General features: G+C 35.7%; 1 protein-coding gene across 3 annotated transcripts in view; it reads left to right on the top strand.

The window, feature by feature from the left end:
• The window catches only part of Gabra4 (gamma-aminobutyric acid (GABA) A receptor, alpha 4), a 60369-nt gene extending 37861 nt beyond the window's left edge, over positions 1-22508 (top strand). For 2 of the 3 annotated variants that reach the window (XM_013008973.1, XM_013008972.1), the window contains one exon: positions 21890-22423. In XM_013008973.1, coding sequence (XP_012864427.1) covers positions 21890-22423 — 534 coding nt within the window. Of the gene's footprint in view, positions 1-21889 lie in introns of all 3 variants that reach the window. The other variant, XM_013008971.1, reaches the window with a different exon arrangement.
• Positions 22509-23682: the final 1174 nt, after the last annotated feature.

The following is a 23682-nucleotide window of genomic DNA, read 5'->3' as shown; positions in this document are numbered from 1 at the left end:
GTTTGAGGTGGAAGAATGCAGACTGGCTTGATAGCACATAAAGAATAGCAAGCTCCTTGCTATAAATATATGATTGCTTGTGATATTTTAGAACAACTTAAGATCACTTTAGAATTGCTATATGAACTATTAGCATTTTATTGAGATTTTGTGACAGGGGTGGGGGGCTGGATGCTAGTCCTGGAGCTTGAACTCAGGGTCTTGAGTTCTTGCTTGGCCCAAGGTTGACACTCTACCACTTTAGCCACACCTACATTTCTGGATTTTTTTTTTTTTGCTGGTTCATTGGAGATAAGTGTCTCATGGATTTGTCTGCTTAGGCTGGCTTAGAACACTATCCTCAGATCTCAGTTTCTTGAGTAGCTATGGGACAGGAATGATCCACCTGCCGTTGGCTTATCAAAATTTCCATTTTGTTATTGATTCTTACTTCTCTTGTACATCTGGCACAAATTTACTAGGAATGTAGCAGGTGCTCAAGAGATAGTCGCTGATTTACTGATCATTTTAATTCCTTGTGTAACTATGGTGTTGACTCTGTTGCCAAGAACAGCCAAGAACACACATTTTCATCAGTAAAATTTTATTATTTAAAGGTTTTCCTTAATGGTGTTTCAAATTTTTGTTTTCTCTTCTCTCCATCTCTGTTAGCTATGTTAATAGACTAAACACTTTTTAGTACAGAAAAAATTCAACTTCAGAAATACACAACTCATTTAAACAAACTTCCATCAACATTTAGTTATATTTTCCAGCAAGCTCTAGTCCCTAAGATACTGAGTAAAATTATTCATTCCTTCTGGTTTATTTGACTAAGCTGCCAATTTTCCCTTTGCTATTTTGAGGAGCTAATTTTCCCACAACATAATATACATCGTCGAATTTCCAGCTTTATACTCAGCCTCAGATGATTTAGCAGTTTCAAGAAACATCAGTTTGGGTATGACTTATTTCATTTCACTTAAATGAATTAGAGACCATTATGTAAGAAAAATGTCTTTGGGATGAGAACATTGTCGTATTTTGGTCACTTTTCCATCAGTTTTAAGAGGAGAACCTTTTTCTCTTGGATTACATGGCTGAGATGCTTTCTTAATAGTTTCTGATTATCTCTGATTCCACAAGATGTTTACCCTGCCTAGATTCTTTGCCTGAATAATATATCATATGCTCTCCAAGCTTTTACTGTCTTTGTCAGTTTTTTGGTGATTCTGTATGACTCTATTCTTTTCCTCTTAACTTATAGCCTCTGAACTTTGACTTCAGTAGTTTTTAACTCTAATATATTTATATAGATGACCATCTTGTGGATTTATGTATTCTTCTATCTTATGATTCTCAATTTAATCCATGGAATCTGTGTGTGTGTGTGTGTGTGTGTGTGTGTGTGTGTGTGTATGTGTATGTACGGGGGCTTGAACTTAGGGCTCTAGGTACTATCCTATAGCTTTTTCACTCAAGGTTGCTTGGTGCTTCACTATTTGAACCACAGCTCCACTTTTGGGTTTTGGCTGGTTAATTGGAGATAAGAGTTTCAGAGGCCTTTTTGTTCTGATGCTGGCCTCAATGATCCTCAGATCTCAGCTTCCTGAGTAGCTAGGATTACAGATGTTAGCAACTGGCACATGGCTCTGTTTTAACTTACTTTTAGTTATTGTTTGCCTGACTAATTGGTAGAGTTTTAGGCTCTCAAAAAAGACTCTTCAGGCCTTCAAAGAAGGCCTAAAACATTTTTGTAAGTCCAATTAGTTAACTGCAGATATCAGGATCTCCTTTGAAAATAAAAAAGAAAAGCACATCATACTGTTAGATAAAGGGAGAAGAATGGATCAGGGAAGAGGGAGCCACATTTTGGTATATCTGCACTTTCTTTTTGCCTATTTCTTTAGCACTGGAGGGTGAACATTTCTAAAGAGGATTTGGCAAAAGGCTGTGTGGACTCTGTGCCTACACAGAGCAGAAAATCGACTCTATGTATAAAAATAAGTATATTACTGTTTCTACCATAAACAATGTGTGTGTTCTTAAAACACACACAACAATTGGATTTACTCTACTGGGTAGGTTTCAACACATAAAGCATTTTGAGGACTATGAACTTTAAGACAAATGTTTAGCTTAAGGTTTCAAACTATTTATTGACAAAATAATCTCTGCAAAATACTAATAATAACAGAAAAGAAAAATTAAAACAATATCACACAAACTCAAGCATCACAGTCAAGCATTGTCAATTTACTTTTGAGCAAGCAGATAGATTTGGGGATGGCTGAAGTATCCCTGTATAAAAAACTTCCCAAATCCCTACTGTCCCATTGGCTGTGCTTTTTAACATTAATTGTATGGGTCATCTCTGGCTCACAATGTAGATGAGTATTAGATAGAAGGCAAGGTTCATGCTCAAGTTATATGTAGAATCCAAGTACTTATCTTCTGGTTGTATGTGAACAAAGGATATGATAGGTATTCAGAATCTTCTGAGAGCTAATTGACTTGGAGGAGCTCTGATAAGGGCAATGGATTGAAAAGGTGGGGAAAGGAAAATTTTCCAGAGAGTAAGCAAAAGCCTCACAAGTATATAGTTATTTCAGTCAATAGGTAAGAAAATATGTGAAAGCAGTGATAATGGACCCTTCTTGATTCTCAGGGATTGTTCCTTCCATAAAGAAAGTAGCCTGTAGCCTGGTGGTAGTAGCTCATATCTGTAATCCTAGCTTCTCAGAAGGCTTAGATCTGAGGGTCAAAGTTCAAAGCCACACTCAAGCACATTGAGATGCTTATCTCTAACCAGCAAAATGTCACTAGTGGAGCTGTAGCTCAAGAGGCAGAGTACCTGCCATGAGTGAAAAAGCTAGGGGACAGTGCCCAGATCCTGACTTCAAGTCCCAGTACAAAAACAAAACAAAACAAAAGCAACCTGTTATTTGTTTTGAGGAAAGCCCAGCTTTATTTATTAGGCTGAATTATGTGAAAATACCATTTTGCTGATCCAGATGGTTAAAAGAAACAGAAGTTGAACCATCTTTCTTTGTTGTTGTTACTTATAATTGATCTTATTTTGTAAGACAATTTTTTACTTACAGTGGTTATATGACTTAGGATTGCTTTAATTAGATGTCTAATTTAATAATTTCATAAGAAATTGTCCTTGAGGGCTGGGAAGGTGGCTCAGTGGTAGAGCGCTTGCCTTGCATGCATGAGGCCCTGGGTTTGATTCCTTAGCACCACATAAGCAGAAAAAAGAAGCCGGAGGTGATGCTGTGGCTCAAGTGGTAGAGCGCTAGCCTTGAGCTGAAGAGCTGAGGGACAGCGCCCAGGCCCAGAGTTCAGGCCCCACAACTGGACAAAAAAAAAAAAAAAGAAATTGTCCTAGAGGTAATGATTAACATTTTTTTGTTGTTGTTTTGGCCATAGGTCTTGAAGCCAGGGCCTAGGTACTGTCCCTGATCAAGGCTAGTGCTTTGAACCATATCTACCACTTTGAACCCAATCTCCACTTCTGGTTTTCTGGTGGTTAATTGGAGTCTGAGGGGGACTTTCCTGCCTAAGCTGGCTGTGTACTGCCATCCTGATATCTTAGCCTCCTGAGTAACTAGGTTTGCAGGCATGAGCTACCTGTGCCCAGCTGAATAACATTTTTTTAGTTAGTTTTTAAGACAAAGATATAACCTTTTAGCCCTACATAGTTTCCATAGGATTGTTTTGTGAATTCCTTTGTTTTGTTTTGACTAGAAGCAGTGGAGGCTTGTGTAGATTGTGAGCTCAGAGAGCTAAGCCCAAGAGCAGCAGAGAGTCCTTCCTTGTGCTTAAATTACTTTCATTGCTCCTGCAAAAAAAAGAGAAACTCACTTTTGCTAAAGCCCTAGCTGATCCTGCAAAACGTTAGCCTGCTTTCTTCTACCTGATGTTTGCCAATGGCTGATCTAAAAATGGCACCGAGGAGGTAATCCACAGAGAAGAATACAAATGTATCCCATCAGTGAGGACCAGCTCTGCTGATAGAAAGGTAGTTCAACCTTCCCTAGCAATTCATAAAAATAGGAGATTTTACAATGTTTGATAAGAAATGTACTCATTACCTTGTAACCCCTTTGTACAGTATTTCACAATAAAAAACTTATTTAAAAAATAGAAGATTTGGGGCTGGGAAGCTGGCTCAGTGGTAGAGCGCTTGCCTTCCATGCATGAGGCAGGTTCAATTCCTCAGCACTACATAAGCAAAAAGAAAAAAGCTGGAAGTGGAGCTGTGGCTCCAAGTGGTAGAGCGCTAGCCTTGAGGAAGAGCTGAGGGACAGTGCCCAGGCCCAGAGTTCAAGCCCCACGACCGGACCCCCCAAAAAAAAATAGGAGATTTTTTTTTACTACAGTTGCTTATATTTGTTTTCTGTTAATTAAAATAAATGAATCCCTCCTTTAGTAACTTTCAATATTTAATTTCTTTTCCTCTTATTTTTAAAAAATTTCCCCATAGTGATTCTCTATGAATTAAATATTAAAATTAAATATTCAACAAATCATTCACCTTTGTTCATTTGTTATGAGTAATAGCCCTGGTAGCATAGTCAAGTTTATTTGACCAAACATTACTACAAATGTTTGCAAAGAAATATGTCAGTGTACTTCAAAATAAAATATGGAAAGACTTAAATTCAGCATTCTAGTGAGGAAGTTACTTCTTTCTATATGACCCTTAGATTCCCAGAAAATTTAAAGACATTTATTAATGTGTAATGAGTAGGGTAGTTTGTTCTTGTTTTCCTGTAAGAGTCGACGGTTGTCCTTATGGCCTACCCCATTTAACGATGGGCAGAATAAAAATGCTCTAGCTCGAATAATAGATTAAATAATTGCTATAACAAGACAAAAATGTAACAGACATTTTGTTCGGGCACTGAAAAAAAATCTATGAAAATATTAAACCCTTAATAGTATTCTAGGTATATACTATCATAGATATGTTATAATATGTTTAATAATTAAAATGGAAATTTGTAGAGAATTTCAAAATTTTATGAGACAATTTTGGATAATTATTGAATTTTCTAAGTTCTGAAGAAGATGAAAATGAGAGAGATTTATTTTTATTTTTTATTTTTTGTACATTTTTTATTGTAAAAATATGGTACAGAGGAGTTACAGTTACATGAGCAAGGTAGTGAATACATTTCCTATAAGCTTTGTTGCCTCCTCCTTTGTTTTCCCCTACCATCCCTTTCCTCCCACCTCCACATTTACCTCCCCACCTCCCTCCTGCTGAAGTTGTAAAGTTCGTTTTCAGCATAGTGTCTTGTATAGAGAGATTTATTTTTATTGTGTTGCACTGTTTGTTTTAGGTCCAGAACAATTTTCAGGAATTTCTAATACAATTCTTGCATTTCTCATTTAGGATAAAGAAAAAGAAGTTTAATTTGAGGTAGAAACAAGTATGGTGAAATTGGAAAAATGAAAGCTTAAAAACTCTGAAGAACATGTCCTCCCTTCTTCCTGATGGCTTCTGTCTTATGCATTATATAAACACTTCTGTTTTAGCTCTATTTTGTAAAGCAGTAATATCCTATTTTGTAATGCCACTGAGTTCAGCTGATTTTTTAAAGGATATTCTAAAATTTAATCATATTTGTTGACATGAGTGAAAATATATGCTGGATGTGAGAGGAGAGCAGTACAAATCCAAGTATTACATCCTGGAATGAACACTCTTATTTGGAGTATAATCCTTCTTGATAGATCGGATTTAGCACTGTGTAGTACAGCCTAACTCATTGTAGAACTGTTCATCTCAGAAATTACTACATGAAATAAAACATCATGTATGTTTATTCTGGGCCAATGTGCAGCACAGTAGACTGAGCGCAATCATACCTTCTCAGCAAAGCAAGCAATGATACCTAATTTGCTTCTTTTTTCTCACTGTCTCACCATAATGTTCCTCTCCAGTTTGAAAACTCTCCACAATCCGATTATTTTGTTTACACCACAGTAATCTTTCTTCATGTCATTAATATCCTATTTTCTAGCTAAAGGTCTCCTTGTTTAGGATGATTGTTTGATAGACTGACAAAGAATAAAAATGTGATTGTTTTAATGGTTTAAGTAGAGTGAAATCTTAACTGGAATCTTGGGAGGTTTCAATTCAGGATTCTGGGTCTAGCAATAGCTGATTTCACTATTACAATAATTTTAAATAGTGCTAATAGGATTTTTTAAAATGAGTCAAATTTCTTGATGTATTGACATACATACGATAAAGTAAGATGAAAAGAACACATCTTCAAGAGGGACATATATAAAAGGAACTTTTATAATCACCATTCCATTAATGCTACAATTTTTACACACTTAGATATTGGCTATCAGCCCAGCACCAATGTAAGGCATGTTAGTGAGGATGTTTTAGCATAATCCTAGCTCCAGACCCTTTGACTTAGATCATATGAGACACTCTGAGCTAAGTCCAGTCAACCTTCAAATCCATGAGCGATGGTCATTGTGCTTTACATGAACATATGACAGCAAAACAATGAAATTTAATGAAGTGTTTTAAGAATGGGGCAGATAAATGAGAGAATGATATAAGAGGGTACATTTGATTGTAGTTCGTTACATATACACGTAGAAGTGTTTCAATGAAACCTCATCTACACAACTAATGTACATTAATTTTTTTTAAGTCTTAATAAAAATGAATTGTATTCTGGGCACTGGTGGCTCACTTCTGTAATCCGAGCTACTCAGGAGGCTGAGATCTGAGGATTTGGTTTGAAGCTCCCAGAAAGAAAAGTCCCTGAGAGACTTTGATCTCCAATTAACCACTCAAAAACCAGAAGTAGAGCTGTGGCTCAAAGTGGTAGAGTAAAATAAAAATAAAAATGATTGTGGTTGCTTTCAGTCCATTGTTTGGGGGATGATTTGGTATGCAGCACTAGCTAATTGGGAAACACGTGCTCTCAAATCAAATATACCAACGTTTTTCTTGCTAATGGATGATATCAGCCAAGATCTATGTATTTCCCAGTTCTCTTTGTTCATCTTACTGTTTAATCTGGAAGACTGCAGGTATTCCCAAGAAATATGAATTTCCCTCCTTTCCATCCTTTCTTCCTGCCTATCTTCCATCTTTCTTGTTCATCTGTCCCTTCTTGACATCCTTCTTCCTGTCCCTTTGGTCTTGTTTTTCTCCTCCTTCCTATTTAAATTCAACTGAATGCAGCTGCTGTTGTGGTAGGCCATTTCAAATGGAATACGTTAGCACCAGGTGTGGATTTAATTGGACCTTTACTTAGCACACAGGCAGATAGAAGTCAGAGTGGCTCCCCCTCCCCCCCTCCCCCTAGTGAAAACTGCTGAATCACTGATTCCAAAATCAGCCTAAAATATGCTCAGACCTTCCACAGACAAGAGTATGGGATGTGATCAAGTTGTGTTGGGGGAAGAGAGTGGGGGGTAAACAAAAATGTTTTAAAAGTCATGTTTCTGTCTGTTCGTGGTGAACATTATCTGAATTCAGCGCAAACAAAAAGTATCTTAAAAGGCTCGATAAAGGAATGCAGGCATGAGCAACATGTTATTTGTAGGAATGACATACATTATCTCCTTGGCAACTGCAGGGTGGCATACAATTTGGCACTCTGTGTTGTGTCATCCTGGGTGCTTGGAAGTCACCGTTTCCTATGGAAACAAAGGAAAAGAATAACATGAGGAAAAGAGGTTGGATTTCAGGATGCTAAAAATGTGTTTTAGAACCAAGGGGCCAGCGGGCTTCCACGGTATTACTAACACTCAAAATGGCATTGAATTTTCATGTATTAATTTCATAATGCTTTAGAATATGGAATAAATTCAAATGATTTCTGGGCCCTGCTGAGCTTCTGATTCAAGCTCTCTGGTCAAATGGTGACAAGATTTTTGTGTGGAATTTTAATATTTTCAAATACCTCAGGGTCTCAGACTTATGCACACTTTTTTAACTCTATTTATTCCACAAGTGCTTGCTGAATGTTTAATTTGGGCCAGGCGCTCTGCTAGGTATTGAGACTGTGGAGGCCACTTACTTTATGTCTCACAATCATCCTGCCATATCCATGGCACTTTATGGCATTTCCATATTTGAAATGAACTAATAATTTCTCAAACATCCACTTAGGCCCACTTTGGAGAATCTATTATATTGGGAGCTAAGAGGGCATTACTCTAGTTGATGAGGCACAAACCAATCCTCATCATGACCTCTCTTTGTCCAGTGACTTCTGAGACCTTTTAAAGATATAGTCAGCTTGTTTTCATCAATAACCTCCAAGTAAATGGCTCCAAAATATTTATAGTAGTGACTCACATTCAATGTAATTTCATTTGATCAGTCATTTAGCTGGAAAATTGAATTGTCTCAAAGAAGGAAACTTTAGGTTGCAATACCACTGGCTAGATTCTAAAAGTTTCCACTTAAGGGAGACTGAAAAAGATATCAGCATTCTAACGTGCTACAAGGGCAGCCTAAAGGAATGGCATGGGGGCTGGCTGAACAGAGCAAGAGAATGATCTGGTTGCATGAGGCTCATATACCACCAGTACACTTCTGTAATTTCCCTCCCCAAAATAGTGCTTGACAAAAGGAATGGAAGTTGACCGTGGAACAAACAGTTGGCTTCAATAAATAGTCTTTTTATTTCCAAAGGATAATGTTGCCTCTCATGGATCTGCTAAGTAATCCTGAAGTATTGCTTTGAATATATATTATTCATTCATTTCTAACTTGATCATGGCACAAAGTGAGACATTTATCCACATTTCTGATGCCTGTGAAGGAATGTCTTCTGGACTATTACTGTCCACCAGAATCCTGTGAAGATCTGTGGCCTTTCCACACAGTGGTTTCAGGATTTTTCCAGCTCAGATAATATGCCTGATTAAAAACAATCATTCAATATTAAAATTAACAACCAAATTTCACTTCCTTTTTTTTTTCTCCCACAGGGGCTTATTTTACTACATCTTCTCTAAGAGCAGTATTTCAGCTTAGAATTTTCTTGAGTTTGTAGAGATATTCATGGAAGATTTAAATAGCACTGCAGCTGTACAGAAAAGCTGTTCTAGTATGTGCTTTGAAAATCAGCTTTTCAATAAACGATAGCTTTAGAACTATGATTGAGAGGGAAAAATGAGTCTTGTTAAACACGCGATTGTAGCCATTGCTTACATGCTCCAAGCAGCTTGAAGAAGAGGCTCACATTAAATTTCTCATTTCTTTGTTTCTGCAGAGACAGATTAGTGCCCATTGGTCTCATACCTTTCCTGATTGACACCAAAGGGCAAGAGGAGGTGGACGTTGGTCCAGAAAGTGACTCTCTCATGCTCAGTAGCAATTATTAAGTCATGCTTTTCAACAGACAGATGTATGAAAAAGGAGAGCAATGGCATTTCATTCTGGCTATCAGTTAATATTCCAGGATTGACTCATTAAACAGTCCATTAACTACTATAGTAGCCCAGGAAGTGTAATCTGGATAGAATAAATGCCTGTCATCTGGTTTGCAAGTGAATTTAAATGTGCTTCCTTTGGCAGTATAGCTTTCCCAACTATGTATCTCCTGAGACACATTGTGTGAAACTTTTTTTTTTGAAATTTCAAGTATGCAGGAGGGAATGGTTTCGTTGATGTATTTTATCCAGGCTACTCATTATTTATTTAGTATTTATTCATTCGACTTATTTATATTGAGTACTTTCTTCTGTTTGGTACTGCAGGAGTCAATGAGGAAAGGAAAACAGTAAGATACCACATAGCCGTAAGAAACTCACAGTTGGGAAGGCTGTTCACAAAAGCATGGTAAACACTAGGCCTCCAAAAGCACTAGAATTAAAATGTTATGGCCCTGATTGGAGTTTCTATAGTAGGAAATATGATTAGTGGATTAATGGGGTATGAAGTTATACTTTTCCAAGAAAGCAATGCTTACATTCTATCTGGGATGATCTTAAAGAAAGGCAAAAAAGATGAAGACAGTGTACAGAGTGCAAAGCAAGGGTCTATGGTTCAGGCTCTTAGGACTTAACTAAAGCATCGTGCTTAGAGTCCAGGTGTTTTCATGCTCTTAGGACTTAACTAAGACATCGTGCTTAGAGTCCAGGTGTTTTCATGTGGGTTCCCTAAAAGCTGTGTCATCCTCGCTTGCAAGGCATTTGCTTTTGACATGATCCCAAGAAGCATTATAAGGCAAGTGAGATGAAAAGGAAGAAAAGTGAAATCAGAGCTCATAAGAAGCATGGCCACAGTGCCCTCATCATACAAGAGATCCTCCCAGAGTATGTGTGAAAGAGATTCAGAACTGTCCCACTGGTGAGACGTTACATAGAAGTTCGAGTACATGCTTATTCTTATCTCTTGATTAGCTTTACTCAGGTACATATATTTCATTGAAGTCATATGTACTTAAAGTAAACAGTTCAAAATCAATTAATCAATTATTTATCTTATCTCTATATATAGTTGATCACATATTTCTCTCTCTCTTCTCTCTCCCCCCCCACACACATACATATACATATATATGTTTTCTGGTGAGAACATTTAGTCTATGCTCCTTAGAAAATTTCAAGTATAATCTATTATAATCCTTTTGCAATATATTTGATCTTTAGAACACTAATTCATCTTTTTAAAAAACCCAAAACTTAGTATCTTTTTGTCCCTTTCTGCCTGCATCTGTGAATGCAACTCTTTTTGATTCTGTACATGTGACATTGCAGTATTTCTCTAACTCTACTATTTCTGATCTATCTCCCCTACTTTAGCTAAGTCCCTGCTATTAGAACAACCCTACGGCAGAAAAGGTAGTATACCATCAGCCTAGATGAAATAAACTCCTGAGCAAAATGAGCGAATATGGAGCAAGTACAGTATCTCTATCTACATTAGGGTGTCTGGGGCAGCTGAGAAGAGGATTCAGGGAAAAAGGATGTAAGGCTGGACTAGGAAGTAGTTTCTTCATCATGTAGAATATTAAGCCTAGTAAGCTTGTTTTCCCCTGAGAACAGCCAGCTGCCCCTAAAAATGTTTAACTAAGAAAGTGACGAGTTGAGATTTATAGTGTTAATATTATTTTAATAGCATGTAGCAAATAGACGTATACAAAGGTATTAGGTCTGAGAATGTTAATATTCATAGAATAGCCAGGTGAGAAATATGAATGCCTTTACAATTATTATGGAAAAACATACAGAGAAGATGTGAGGAAAATGGATGGAATATAAGTAATCAGAAAGAGGCAAGAATCACTGAAGTTTTATGACTTTGAGAAGTTATCTTAATAGTGCATGAATTTCTATGATCAATAATAAGTGTTTGGGAAACCCATTTTGTTCATTAGCTATAAGAAAATTTGCTCATAGATCATAGTTTGTACATGAGCAAAAATGTAAATTCCATAGGCATAGGAATTGTTAGCTCTTCAATTTTTTATCTGCAGACACAAGAACATGTATGCACACTCCTTAAATAATTGTTGTATAATTGAATGTATAAATTTGTGGATGGATAAATGAAAGTTTGACGTACTTCTGAGGACATATGCATGATGTCCTTCTGGATATATGGGTCTAGTGGTTGGAAAAAATTTGGAGAATTGCCCTTAAGACATTGATACAAAGATTATATATAATCAACAGCACTGGACAAGCTCATTCACTAAAAATGGAGAAAATTGACATGGCTGAGGAATAAAGCCATGGAAAGATAACATTTTAGGAGTAAATAGAAGAACACCTCATTACTAGAGTCCAAGAAAGGTGAATGGGACATTATCAGCATATGGAATCATAGGGGAAATTTCAAGAAAGAAGATCAAAGTGTTAAATGCTATTGAGACAGCAAGAAAGATCCTGATTTTAAAAAGTGCTTATCATCTAAGCTATAAAAAGCTTCAATAGAGAGATGAAGGAAGAGACAATAATGAGTTGAAGTGTAAACAGCACAGGAAAAAGTAGAAACTGTAAGCATAAATCTTTTTCTCCCAAATTGGCAATGGCAGATAGTAGTAAATGGAAGGGATCAAGGTCGGAAGCATTTTAGGAATATTTTTTGACTAGTTGTAATGTGAAAGAAGTTTTAGTGTGTTACAGTTTGAGAAAATGCAATTTTTAAAATTTCAAATATGATTAACCAGAATAATATCCACAGGAATCCTGATTTTTATGCTTCTCTTGAAGCATCCATTAATTCAACAGAAAATTTGAAATGAGAGCTCTTAATTTTCTCTTTCTACCCTTGGCATGTCTGGGCACATTGTTCTTAGCATTGATCCCCTTAGGAGTAAAGCTGATTTTCTCCACTTAGAAGTAATAAATAATTATGAAACTGTGACTCCTCTGTACATCACCTTTATAATAGCTATAAAAATAAAAAGGAAAAATTGTGCCTGAAAAAATAACAAATAAGATAAAATATGAACAGGGCAGAGCTGACCACATATCTCTAGCATTTTGTAAGGATAAAGGCACTTTCTCCATTTCATGTCTGGCTGTGTTAAAAAAATACAGTGAACATCTGAGAATAGAAAATAGAATGAATATAGAAATATTTTAGCCCACAAGGGCTATCTACCTAGTTGTTTTAGAAAATGAGATGGTAACAGTATAATAATATTTACCAAGTACCGATCATTTACTATGTTCTAGGCAATACAATTAAGCACTTTATATTAAGATTCATTAATAACCCAAAGAAGTAATAATTATTGCTATCCTCACAATACCTAGGAGAGATGTAAAGCATAGATAGTCTAAATAAATCCCCTAAAGGTACACAGCTGGTAGGTAGTAGAATCTAAAACTTGACCTACCTAATTTCAGAATCTATAGTTCTCATTTTGGCTTTCAATAACAATATATTGCTATATAAGAATGGCAATGATATTTGATAGCTTTTGGGTTTAGGATTTGTTTTATAAATGTTAATAGAGGGTACATTTCTCTTGTTGCCTACCAAATACGTGGGTCTTCTAGTTGGCGGCCTGCCTAGCTGAAGTGGATATCTTAGTGGTGTACATTAATGTGCTGATGAGCCATTTGCCATAAATGGCATCTCAGCTACTGGTTCAATTTATACTAAATTTGCAATCTGCCTTTACTGAAGTGCAAAATTGGCTTTCTTGTCATAAAGTGGTAGAACATGCAAAATAGTCTAATACCTTATTTTCTAGCTCAAGGAAGATTAGCTAGGCTCAGAGAAAGTTTCATTTTTTTTCTGTTTGGATGAACAGCTGTTTCAGCATGAGAGCCTTGTTAAGTGTGGAATGGTTTTGACAATGCCCCATTTGGAAATTAGCTGATATCATGGGGCTTACTCCTCAGGACAAGTAAAATCATTTTCTGAAAAATATCCAAATGACTTGAGCTATTTTGAGAGTTGTCAGCTTGATAATGAAGTGTCATGGTCGGAGGTGAATTTGTTCTCCGGACAATATGCTATTTTGCTATAGATGGTGTAGACATATAAGGAGTTGAGTTAATAGGATAATACAACCTGTTGCTTTCTGACTAATTTACTATGTGTAAAGACTAAGGATGGGGATTAATTAAAAAATATAAGAGACTATTCAAGGGTAGATGTGGTGTTAGATGCCTATAATCCCAACACTTAGGAGGCTGAAGCAGGAAGATTGAGAGTACAAAGAGAGAGTCTGCCTCAAGAAAGTTTCTATAATTATGATGTAATAATTACTTTTCTGCTGCACGTACATGTATATGTACACTGACCTTTTCCATAATTTGATACATGCGTAACTGAACTAAACTTTTCACTTTATAGAAAATTACTTGTTGTGAGAATCATTCCCAAGTTGGAAACTTCATTCCTTTGGGGTATGAATTTGATTTGGTGTGTTCCATCAGCTTTACAATAAGTTTTGAAATAAATACCTTTCAAACTTAAAAGTTTAAAAACAGGTTTTTGAAGTACCACATTCAAACTTAAGAAAGAATTTGGGAGAACAAGTTGAGGAACAGTTTATTTCTTGCAGGAGAACATCGTGAAAGTATTTTTATCAGAAGGAAAATGTACATTTTGAGTGGTGATGCTGAGTCATTTCTAAAATAACTCAAAGGGAAAGTTTCTTCAATTGAAAAAATATTTGCATAGCTAGATTGTATTTATCATTAAAATAAAGCTTTCAGCTGAATAAATCTTATAAATGTTGACCTATTTATCTAAATATTTATTTAAGTTTGAGTGTGGAGAATACTTGTCATGTAAAAGTCTTAAGTACTTCGTGACAAACATCAAAGAAGTAGGAGGGATGACATGAATGGAAATAAGAACCATCAGGAATGCTAGCGAAAGTCTTAACACTTACCAGAAGTAGGTGTTACCTAACCAGATATTGGTATAACCAGATTTTGTAGAATACAAAGAATTAGTATCCCACTGTAAGTGTTTTATCTTATAGTCAAAACCACATTCTTTGATTCACTTCTAAAATTGATTCAATTCTAAAATTCACGCTGTTAATGAGTGCTATTTATCTATTCGGATTGTTTTAAACATATTTCAGGCAAAATCCTTTGTGCTTATATATGTATATGTGTATATATATATATTAGCAGCTTCCAACTGTCTTCTAAAATGGTCAAGGGTATTCAAATTATAACTCTAATGTATTTTACTTGAGTGAGCTTAGGAGAGATGCCCAACTGTATCAGTCTTTAGTGTTGTTGTTGGCAAAGGAGAACATTGATACTATCTTGAGTTGTAGGAACTATGTATATAATTTTTTAAAGCAACTTAGTGCCTTGCTTGGCCCCTCGTAGGTGCTCAATATAGTGTGGCAATGTAGATGAGGTTCAAAATCTCTGTCTAGGAAGTGTGGTATTAGACATTAATTACATTAGAATAGAATGTAAAATATTGCCTTAATGGTTAATTTCAAGAGGAAAAGGGAAAGAGAAGGTTTTACACCTTCAGAAAACCTCAAATTTTTTCTTGGCAAGGAAATTTGTTGTCCTGATTTTACCGAGAAAAATCTTTGAAAAGTTGTACACGCTAACAGTAAGACTGGCAATGCCTTCTTTTGGATACTGTAGAACCTTATCTGACCTAAATCAGGCTTTTCCTCTATAATATTTATCTGATATCTATACATGCTGAATGTTGTGATAATTGCTTTGCATGTATCACCTTATTGATTCAATAGAAAGAAGGTACCATTGTTATTCCAGTAGCAAGAAGGATTTGGACATTCCAGAGATTGGAAAGCTTGCAAGAATGTCACTTCTGGTAAATAACAAATTCAATATTTGAATCCAGATCTGCCCTTCTCAGGGCCTACAATCCTAATCAATTAACCATTATTTGTAAATTTCTGATAACTGGACTCCTCACTATAACATAACCAATAAATGAACTTCTCACAAGTTCATTTGCCTAAGACTTTTTGAGTGTTTAACTAGATCCCAGATAATTCTTATAAGAATTCCAAATGGCAACAGTACTACTTTTTCTTCTAACTGAAAAAGTGTTGGTCCAATTCAGTGTTTGGGTTAGAGAACATTAACGGAATATCCTTTGTTTTTTAATTCTCCAGGGATATTTTACAGCATTGTTGAAAACATTTTCCAGCCTATGTAACATGCTGGAAACATCTACCAGGCAGTTAACTTGTGCTGTGACTAGTGAAGTCTTCAACAAAGTGTTTTCTCCCGTTGAAACCATACATTTAATATGCAAAACATTTATAAATATGAATCTTCACACAACAAAATTAACCAGGAAACCACATCTTTCAAAGCACTCACAGTGTTTTAGATCCTCAACTCTAAATATAGCAAAGGCAAAATGAATTTTTATGTCCTCCTCTTTTTTTTGGTAATTTCAAATGGAATATATATGTTTATTCAGTGCCTAATATGGAAATTAATATTTCTGTGACTTATGGAAACACACATTGAATTGAATGCTAACATTGGGAGAAAGAGAACTATAACAAATAGGGAACTCAGAATTTTTATTTCTGCATACTTGAGTTCAATGTATATTGTAGTTCCTTTGTAACAATTTTTGAAATATTTAACATGTTTATTTGGAAATGATGTTTTCTGTTTTTTCATGATAGCATTTTCTAAAACTGCATCTGCTAACCTTCAATAAATCAGTACCTTGAAATTAAGTTTCAGTTGCTCTACGATACTTGTTTAACTTTTTTTTTTAATTAAAAGATGCATGGCTTCTCTCTCTAAAGCAGTGTTAAGATGATTTTAAATGTATGTAAAGTATTGGAAACTTATTTTTTTTGCCTGTGACATGTTGATACTCTGGAAGATAAACCTGTTCATTATTAGCCTTGTTCATTTTTAATTTAGGAGGGTTAAATTACTTTTATTAAACTTCATTAGCTTCTCAAGCAAGCAATATGAATGTAGGTGCTTGCATTCTGCAAACCTAATCTTCATCACTTGATCTCCTTGCTGGTAATGTAATACGTTGAGAGGATTTTTTTTTTTTGCAGTTGATAATACTCCTTTAGAAAGTGTGTCAGATCATAGTCATGATTGATGTGCTGCTTGGATCTGCTCCTATTTGCCTGTTGCGGCTTTAATTTGTTGGTAATGTTTGAATCTGCCACCTCCCATCTCTAGCCCACCAGTTTCGTTGCTTCAGGCTATTGTGACTAATGACAAAATGATTTCAAACTAAATAATTCTTTAAAATTCAAATGAGGCCTAGGTGCTTTTCCTGTTTGAAACCACTGTGTATTTGCTGAATACTAATGGAGCTATGGAAGGCTCAATAATTTAGATAAAACAAAGCATCAATCTAACTGACACGTTAGTTGCTCCATAACTTGAAGGCTATAAATAGTAAGTACTGTGCCTGATTCCTCAGACCTTTTGTGATTTGTCATCATGAAAAAAAATGACTATTTTTTTAACATAGTTGACTTTGATATAAATATAAAAAAATTGAAGATTAAGATGGAGATGTGGCTCATCTGGTAAGCATTAGGGCCTGAGTTCAAATCCTGGCACTGCTACTTCACTCGATGCAAAATAACCTGGCCTGATTGGTGGAATGCAAAGGTCTGGGCCTTTAATCAAATTCTATTTTCTTTCCTGTAGAGGATGAGGTAGACCATTGAGACTTAGGCATTCTCAATCAGACTTAGGATTGTTGAGTGAAAATAATTTATATGCTTCTAGGACTTTCTACAATATTCTAGAAATCTTCCCTACACAAAATAGTAATCTGCAGACTGGATATAAATTGTTAGTGATAGAAATTAAATGAAGGGTCTTGACTTCAATTGAAATATTAAATATGAAATCAGTTCCTCCTGTGTGTTTAGACTACACAACATTCTTTATCCTCTAGCAACTCACTTTAAAACTGGAAGATTGGAACTGTGTTTTCTAGCAGTCCAAACTACTTCTTCCATTCTCATAAATCCCTTGATTTGTTGATTCTTCTTTCTAGTCACCTTAGGCCTATCTCTCTTGTTTTACTCAGGCTCTCTTTCTTTAGGCATATTTTTCAAGGCTATGCTTGTATTTCTCTGATGTTTGTAACTTATTCAATAGGTCTCATGAAGATATAACTTTAAACCCCTCACAAACATATCTGTGCTGGGCGCAGGTAGCTCACACCTGTAATCCTAGCTAGAGATCTGAGGATCACAGTTCAAAGCCAGCCCTGGCAGGAAACCCCGTGAGACTCTTATCTCCAATAAACCACACACACAAAAAAAAACTGGAAGTAGCACTGTGGCTCAAGCGGTAGAGTGCTCACCTTGAGCTGAAGAGCTCAGGGACAGTGCACAAGCCCAGACTTCAAGCCCCACCACCAACCAAAAAAACAAAAACAAAAACAAAAGCAAAAACAAAAAATACCCGTATAACATAAGAAGGACAGAGCAAAGATTTTTTTCTTTTTTCAGAGTTGAGGGTGTGACTCAAGTAGGACAATGCTTGCCTAGTGAGTGCAAAGCCCTGAGTTCACACCCAGTACTGCCAAAATCAAATAAATATCCAGTCTCTGGGTGGCTCAGGTCTGTAATCCTAGCTACGCAGGAGGCTGAGTTTTTGAGGATAATGATTCAAAGGAAGCTGTGCAAGATTGTCTGTGAGACTTTGATCTCCAATTAACTGCCCCCTTCCCCTCTCCCCACCACACAGACCAGAAGTAGAACTGTGGCTTAAGTGGTAGCTATGGGCAAAAAAGCTCTGGGATAGTACCCAGGCCCTGAGTTCAAGTCCCAGGACCCACACAATAAATTAAAAAAATTAATTTATTCATTAATGAGAGAATCACTTAGATGGAAAACTAGTTCAAATTTCTTATGAGGAATGGTAATTTATAAGCATTTTAAGAGAAGTATAAATGAAAATCCAATTGTAAAGTTTAAGTACTTAAGTGCTTATTATCATACAGGGGAGTAATACCATAAAGTTGGGTGATATTTGTACTAGACAGTAAGCTACATATTGACTTGTAGAGTTCACAATGTTTTGTTGCTAATCAAATATTGCATAGAAAAATCATACTTTGATATATCATCCTTAATAAGACACAACAATCAATGTACCATTATAACGTTGCCTTCTTCTTGATTTCCCTGGTCTCAAAAAACTTTTCTTAACTACTGAAATGCATGACTTATTCATATAGATGGGTACAGTATGTTATATTCTTTAAAGCCTCTGTTCTACATTTGTAAGTAGAGAGGTTATTGAGTGTAGCCGATTAGCCTTGGTAGGTAACTCACCGTATGACTTCTGGCCAATCATAACTCTCCTGCTCTTAATTTCCTCTACCTCAAAATGAGGAGCTGTTAGAATATTTTCACACTGCAGGGGGGGCGGGTATTATTTTATTACTCCTTTTATAAATTTTGAGGAATGCATGTGTCATTGTGAGGAGTGAAATACCTTGGCCCTTTAACTCATGAGTGAAGTTAGGCAGCAGTGCCCCCTACAGGTCCTTAGGAGTTCTGGACAAAGAAGCCTTCTCATTATCTTAGAAGTTCTGAGTATCTTCCTCTCACATGAGATGTTTCTATCAGAACCTTTGATACAAATATTCTGTCTCTCTTTCTGTATGATATTTAATTCACCATACTTTTTTTCTATCCAATAAATATTTACTTTTTCTGTCAAGTCTAGGATTCATTTGGAAGTTGTGTCAGTCCTAATTAAGCCTGCGTAGGCCAGTTCGTCTTCCCCTACCTTGGAAAGTCTTGTGTGTGTCTATTCTCAGCCAGCTGTTGGGTGATTTGGATGGCCTCCCTAGTAGAAGTGGTTCTGTTCCAAATGATTTCTTAACCTCCAGAAAGCTTGGCTAGGTTTATATTGTGATGGTGACAATGTTTTAAGAGAGAATGAAAGCCAAAAACTCTTGAGGCAAAAGACACACCATCATTTCCTCTCCACACTGTTGGCTAAAGAAAGAGTAAGGCATCTTGAGGAGTCATAGGCTCTGTCTCTGATGGAGGAGAACAACAGACATGACTATTGATTGACAAGGAATGGTGCCATTTTAAAAAATCAGTGTACCATACAGAATATGATTCATAGGATTCCAGAAAGCCTCAGAAGCATAGTAGACTAGAGTGGATGAAGAGGAACTGAGATATTCTTATGCTTTGTTCTAAAGTGCAGTTAAGTTACTGGAGTCGGTTTTACTCTTTCTAATCTCCCTGGCAAAATCCACGAAGCAGCACCAGGACAGTGTTTATTTAGGCTGTTTATTCCATGCTTCTGAGGCAAGGCCCTTGTCAGTATTCTAGCAAACACATACTACACTAATGTTGGAATTTTCAAATCTGGGAAAATACATTATTCCTGGCTATACATGAGCATCAGTTAGTTTTTCCAATCCATTCAACCATGATAGTTACTCTGCAGTTATAAACTGAGGTTTGCTTAACAAAACACTCAATAAGGACCTTCCTTTTAGTATTTTATCTTTGTTCATCATTCTCTTCTATGATGCTCTGCCCTGTGACTTTGAACTACTCTGGCCTCTCTGTACTCTCAGTTCTATCTCCTATACCCAGGGAGTCTCCAGCATTTTCCTCAATTCCTCTTGCCTGTCCCAAAGCATGGAAACTCAAGTTTGTTTCTTCTCTCTTGGTCATTAAGAGTCCTATATTTAATGCACAGTGTCTTAAAAAGAATTGTTTTTCATATCTTGTCCAGTTTTCTTTTAGAATTAATTATTATTGGTTATTATTTGTTTTCATAAACAGAAATTTAAAATATTAGGATTAATTCGATGTTATTGTCAATGTACTTTGTAGAAAAAAAAGTGTTGGGTAATTGATAATACTTTTACGTTTGGTTGCAATTGTCTCCACTAAAATTAGGTTACAATTTCTCATTAGTCTGACTGCAGCCTGCTTAGAATACTCCAAACTGACCTAAAGAGTGTCTGTCTTGGCTCTGTATTTTGCCAAGTTGTTTTTGTTTCTCTTCTCATCAACCTGGAAGTCATAACTCCCACATATAAGAGATATGGATTGAACACTTAAAATGCTTGATGACTGTAATACTTAAAAACATTTTTAAATTCTGGATGAATAGAGATATTTGCAGAACATACCTTTCACACCAAAATGAGTTCTCAATTAATTATATGTCATTCACCTACTTCACATATTATCAGTGCATTTTCTTCTGAAGCTGATTTCTTCCAGTAATACATTTATGAAATTTTCTTCTTCCTCTCTCTCCCCTCTACTTCTCCAGCTCTTCATCCACTATTTGTTTCAGAAGCTGGTAGGGAGATAAGATACTATATAACCTTAGTAGTTAGGAGGACAAATTATTGCAAAAACTTTCAGTATTTTTGGAAGTTGGACATGATTATTTTAAGGACCACCTGAACAATTTGCTTTCCTTTACAGTATAGACAATATATAATGAAATTTAGTTATTATATTTATCAATTTTTATTGGAATCAATTTTAAGGATTTACAATGCAAATTTAGCAAAATACAATCTTGAGCTGCAAACAAAATTTGGTGGAGAAAACTTAGTTATATTTTTATTTACTTTCTACTTATTAATAATTTGAATTACAATTTGTTTGATGTTGATGCTTATATGTGTAATATAACCTTTTGTTTTAAATTAATAGTTGTAGTTTCATTATCGTGACATAAAACTAAATGTTAATATTTTTAGATTATTTTAATAATGTATATGGTTGCTTAACAGTCTTTTATCAAGACAAATTTCCAGAATTTAGAAGTTAAGTTTTTAGTGCATTTTTATGGACTGTCTTGTACATGTTTTTTTTAGTGAGAGTCATTATTTTATTCAAAGGATTGAGGAATAATTGTGTTATAAGTTATACAATTCTTTTTTTCTTTTAAGTATACAATTCTTTTTTCTTTTATTATTATTATATTATTATCTTTAGATATACAAAAAGGAATTGTCATTTAACAAAGCAACTTATGAATATAATGCATCTTGATTATTTTATACAATGTCAGTTGTTCTTGTTTATAAATTAAATATACATAGTTTTGAAACATATATGACAAATCACAAAATATTATTAATCATTTAACTGAACAAAGTACTTGTATACCCACAGTCATGAACTTCTAAAATTAAATCAAATATAACCATAGTGCAAAAAAAGAAATTCCCTTACATATTTCAACCTTACTTATTTATTAGAATGGATCATATTTCAAAGTAGGAAAAATTTGATTCATACTTTTCAAGTATGTTAGATATTTAAAGTTTCATGTAACCCTCTGGCTGAATGGCCAGAAGCATATAAATAAAGGTTTCTATTATGGACATGACCAATCACAAGTATTTTGTACCTTTAAAATTGTGAGTAAGTGTCCATACAATTACTGCACCAGTATAATTTTGAATATACCTTTTCAGAACACAGATGCCAATTTGAACATGAGGAAAAGAACCAATGCACTGGTGCACTCGGAATCTGCTGCCAGCCACAGGACTGAGGTCGGAAACCATTCCAGTAAGACTGCCACAGTTGTTCTGGAGTCATCCGAATCCACACCTAAATCATACTTAGCTTCCAGTCCAAACCCCTTCAGCCGGGCAAATGCAGCTGAGACGATATCTGCTGCCAGAGCCCTTCCCTCTGCTGCCTCTTCTACTCCGAGCCGAACTGGGTGTGCCACTCCACAAGCTTCAGTAGGATCTGCGTCTGCTCGACCTGGGTTTGGATCAAGACTGGAGCGGATTAAGACTACAGTCAATACTGTAGGGGCTTCTGGAAAGTTGTCAGCCACTAGCCCTCCCTCTGCCCCACCACCGGCTGGATCTGGAACAAGTAAAATAGACAAATACGCTCGTATTCTCTTTCCAGTCACATTTGGGGCATTTAACATGGTCTATTGGGTGGTTTATTTGTCTAAAGACACTATGGAGAAGTCAGAGAGTCTAATGTAATTTTGTTGTGATAGCAGTTTCCTAAAAGATGATGACAATACAAACTCTTTTTAAATGTTTTTAAAGATAAGTATTCTTTGCTAAAGTAAAAATTCTATGTCCTATTTTTTTTTCCATTTAAAAACACAAGCCACATTCTGGGAGAGTTAACTAATAAGTCTGTAGTGAAGAGGAAGGGAATCATTTGTATTTGATGTTGGTAAAACAACTGTTTTAAAAGGATATATTCAGCATTCAAATGAAATGGAATACAGACCAGCTTGGACATTTGAAATTTGAGAAATAGGACGAGAGATCTGTGGTGCATATTTTATGCATCGAAATTTGAAAACAGACTGACAATTTTTTAAAGATACCCTATGAATATCAACCAGCACCCTAAATTTCCCTGTGGCACTGCCCTTAACCAGAATTATTTCCTGGAAATCATATGCAGAGACCTTTGGAGATCCACTGAGTGCCTGTAAACAAAGGACCTTACCTGTTAAGAAAAACATCAGTGAATGAAAACAGAGCAAATACAATACTAATCTATAGACTGAAACCTCTGCTACATCAAAAACAAACACACAGACAAGGGAAAATGCATACCCTTTCACATTAGCCAAACATGAACATTAGCGGAAATATGAACCATTGACTTGAAATTTTGCTTGAAGCCAAAGTTTAACTCATAGTTGGATTCTTTTTTCCTAGTAGCTCAGTTATGTACTGTATACATTTCCTTGATAGTTAGAGCCAGGAGCTTACTGCACTCCAGGCACTGTGCTAGACCAACAGAAACACTTTGACCTTCACCTACAATATGACTGCAGTAGGGTAGGAGTCAATGCATGCTCAAGAACCACAATCTAGCAGAGGAGATTGCATTCTTTAATGAGAGAAAAATCTAGCTAGAGTTTGACAACATATCCAAAATATCTGTTTCTTCTATATTGATAGAGGATAACAAGTACATTTGTTCACATAGCCACTTGGGGATAAGTAAATGTTAGTGTAATTTTTGCAATTGGTTTTCTAAACATGATGGAAATGTGGTACGGATTGTTCTGTAAGTAAAAAGCACCATCTACCTGAAAATAAAAATCGAATGGATTGCCTGTCTCGAATCTAATACAGATCACAGGTCATAGAATTTAATCAGATTCGCAGAATCATTAGAGGTAAGAGCTCAACACCAGGTTCTTAGATGCTTCTCTCAATATAGAAAAATGCTAGCTGTTCAAAAACTAACTTTCTTGAAAGTTATTGTGTCCATC

This window comes from Dipodomys ordii, unplaced genomic scaffold (assembly GCF_000151885.1).
Source record: "Dipodomys ordii isolate 6190 unplaced genomic scaffold, Dord_2.0 Scaffold8, whole genome shotgun sequence".
Taxonomy (NCBI): Eukaryota; Metazoa; Chordata; class Mammalia; order Rodentia; family Heteromyidae; genus Dipodomys; species Dipodomys ordii.
This window is presented reverse-complemented; position numbering and strand designations above follow the sequence as displayed.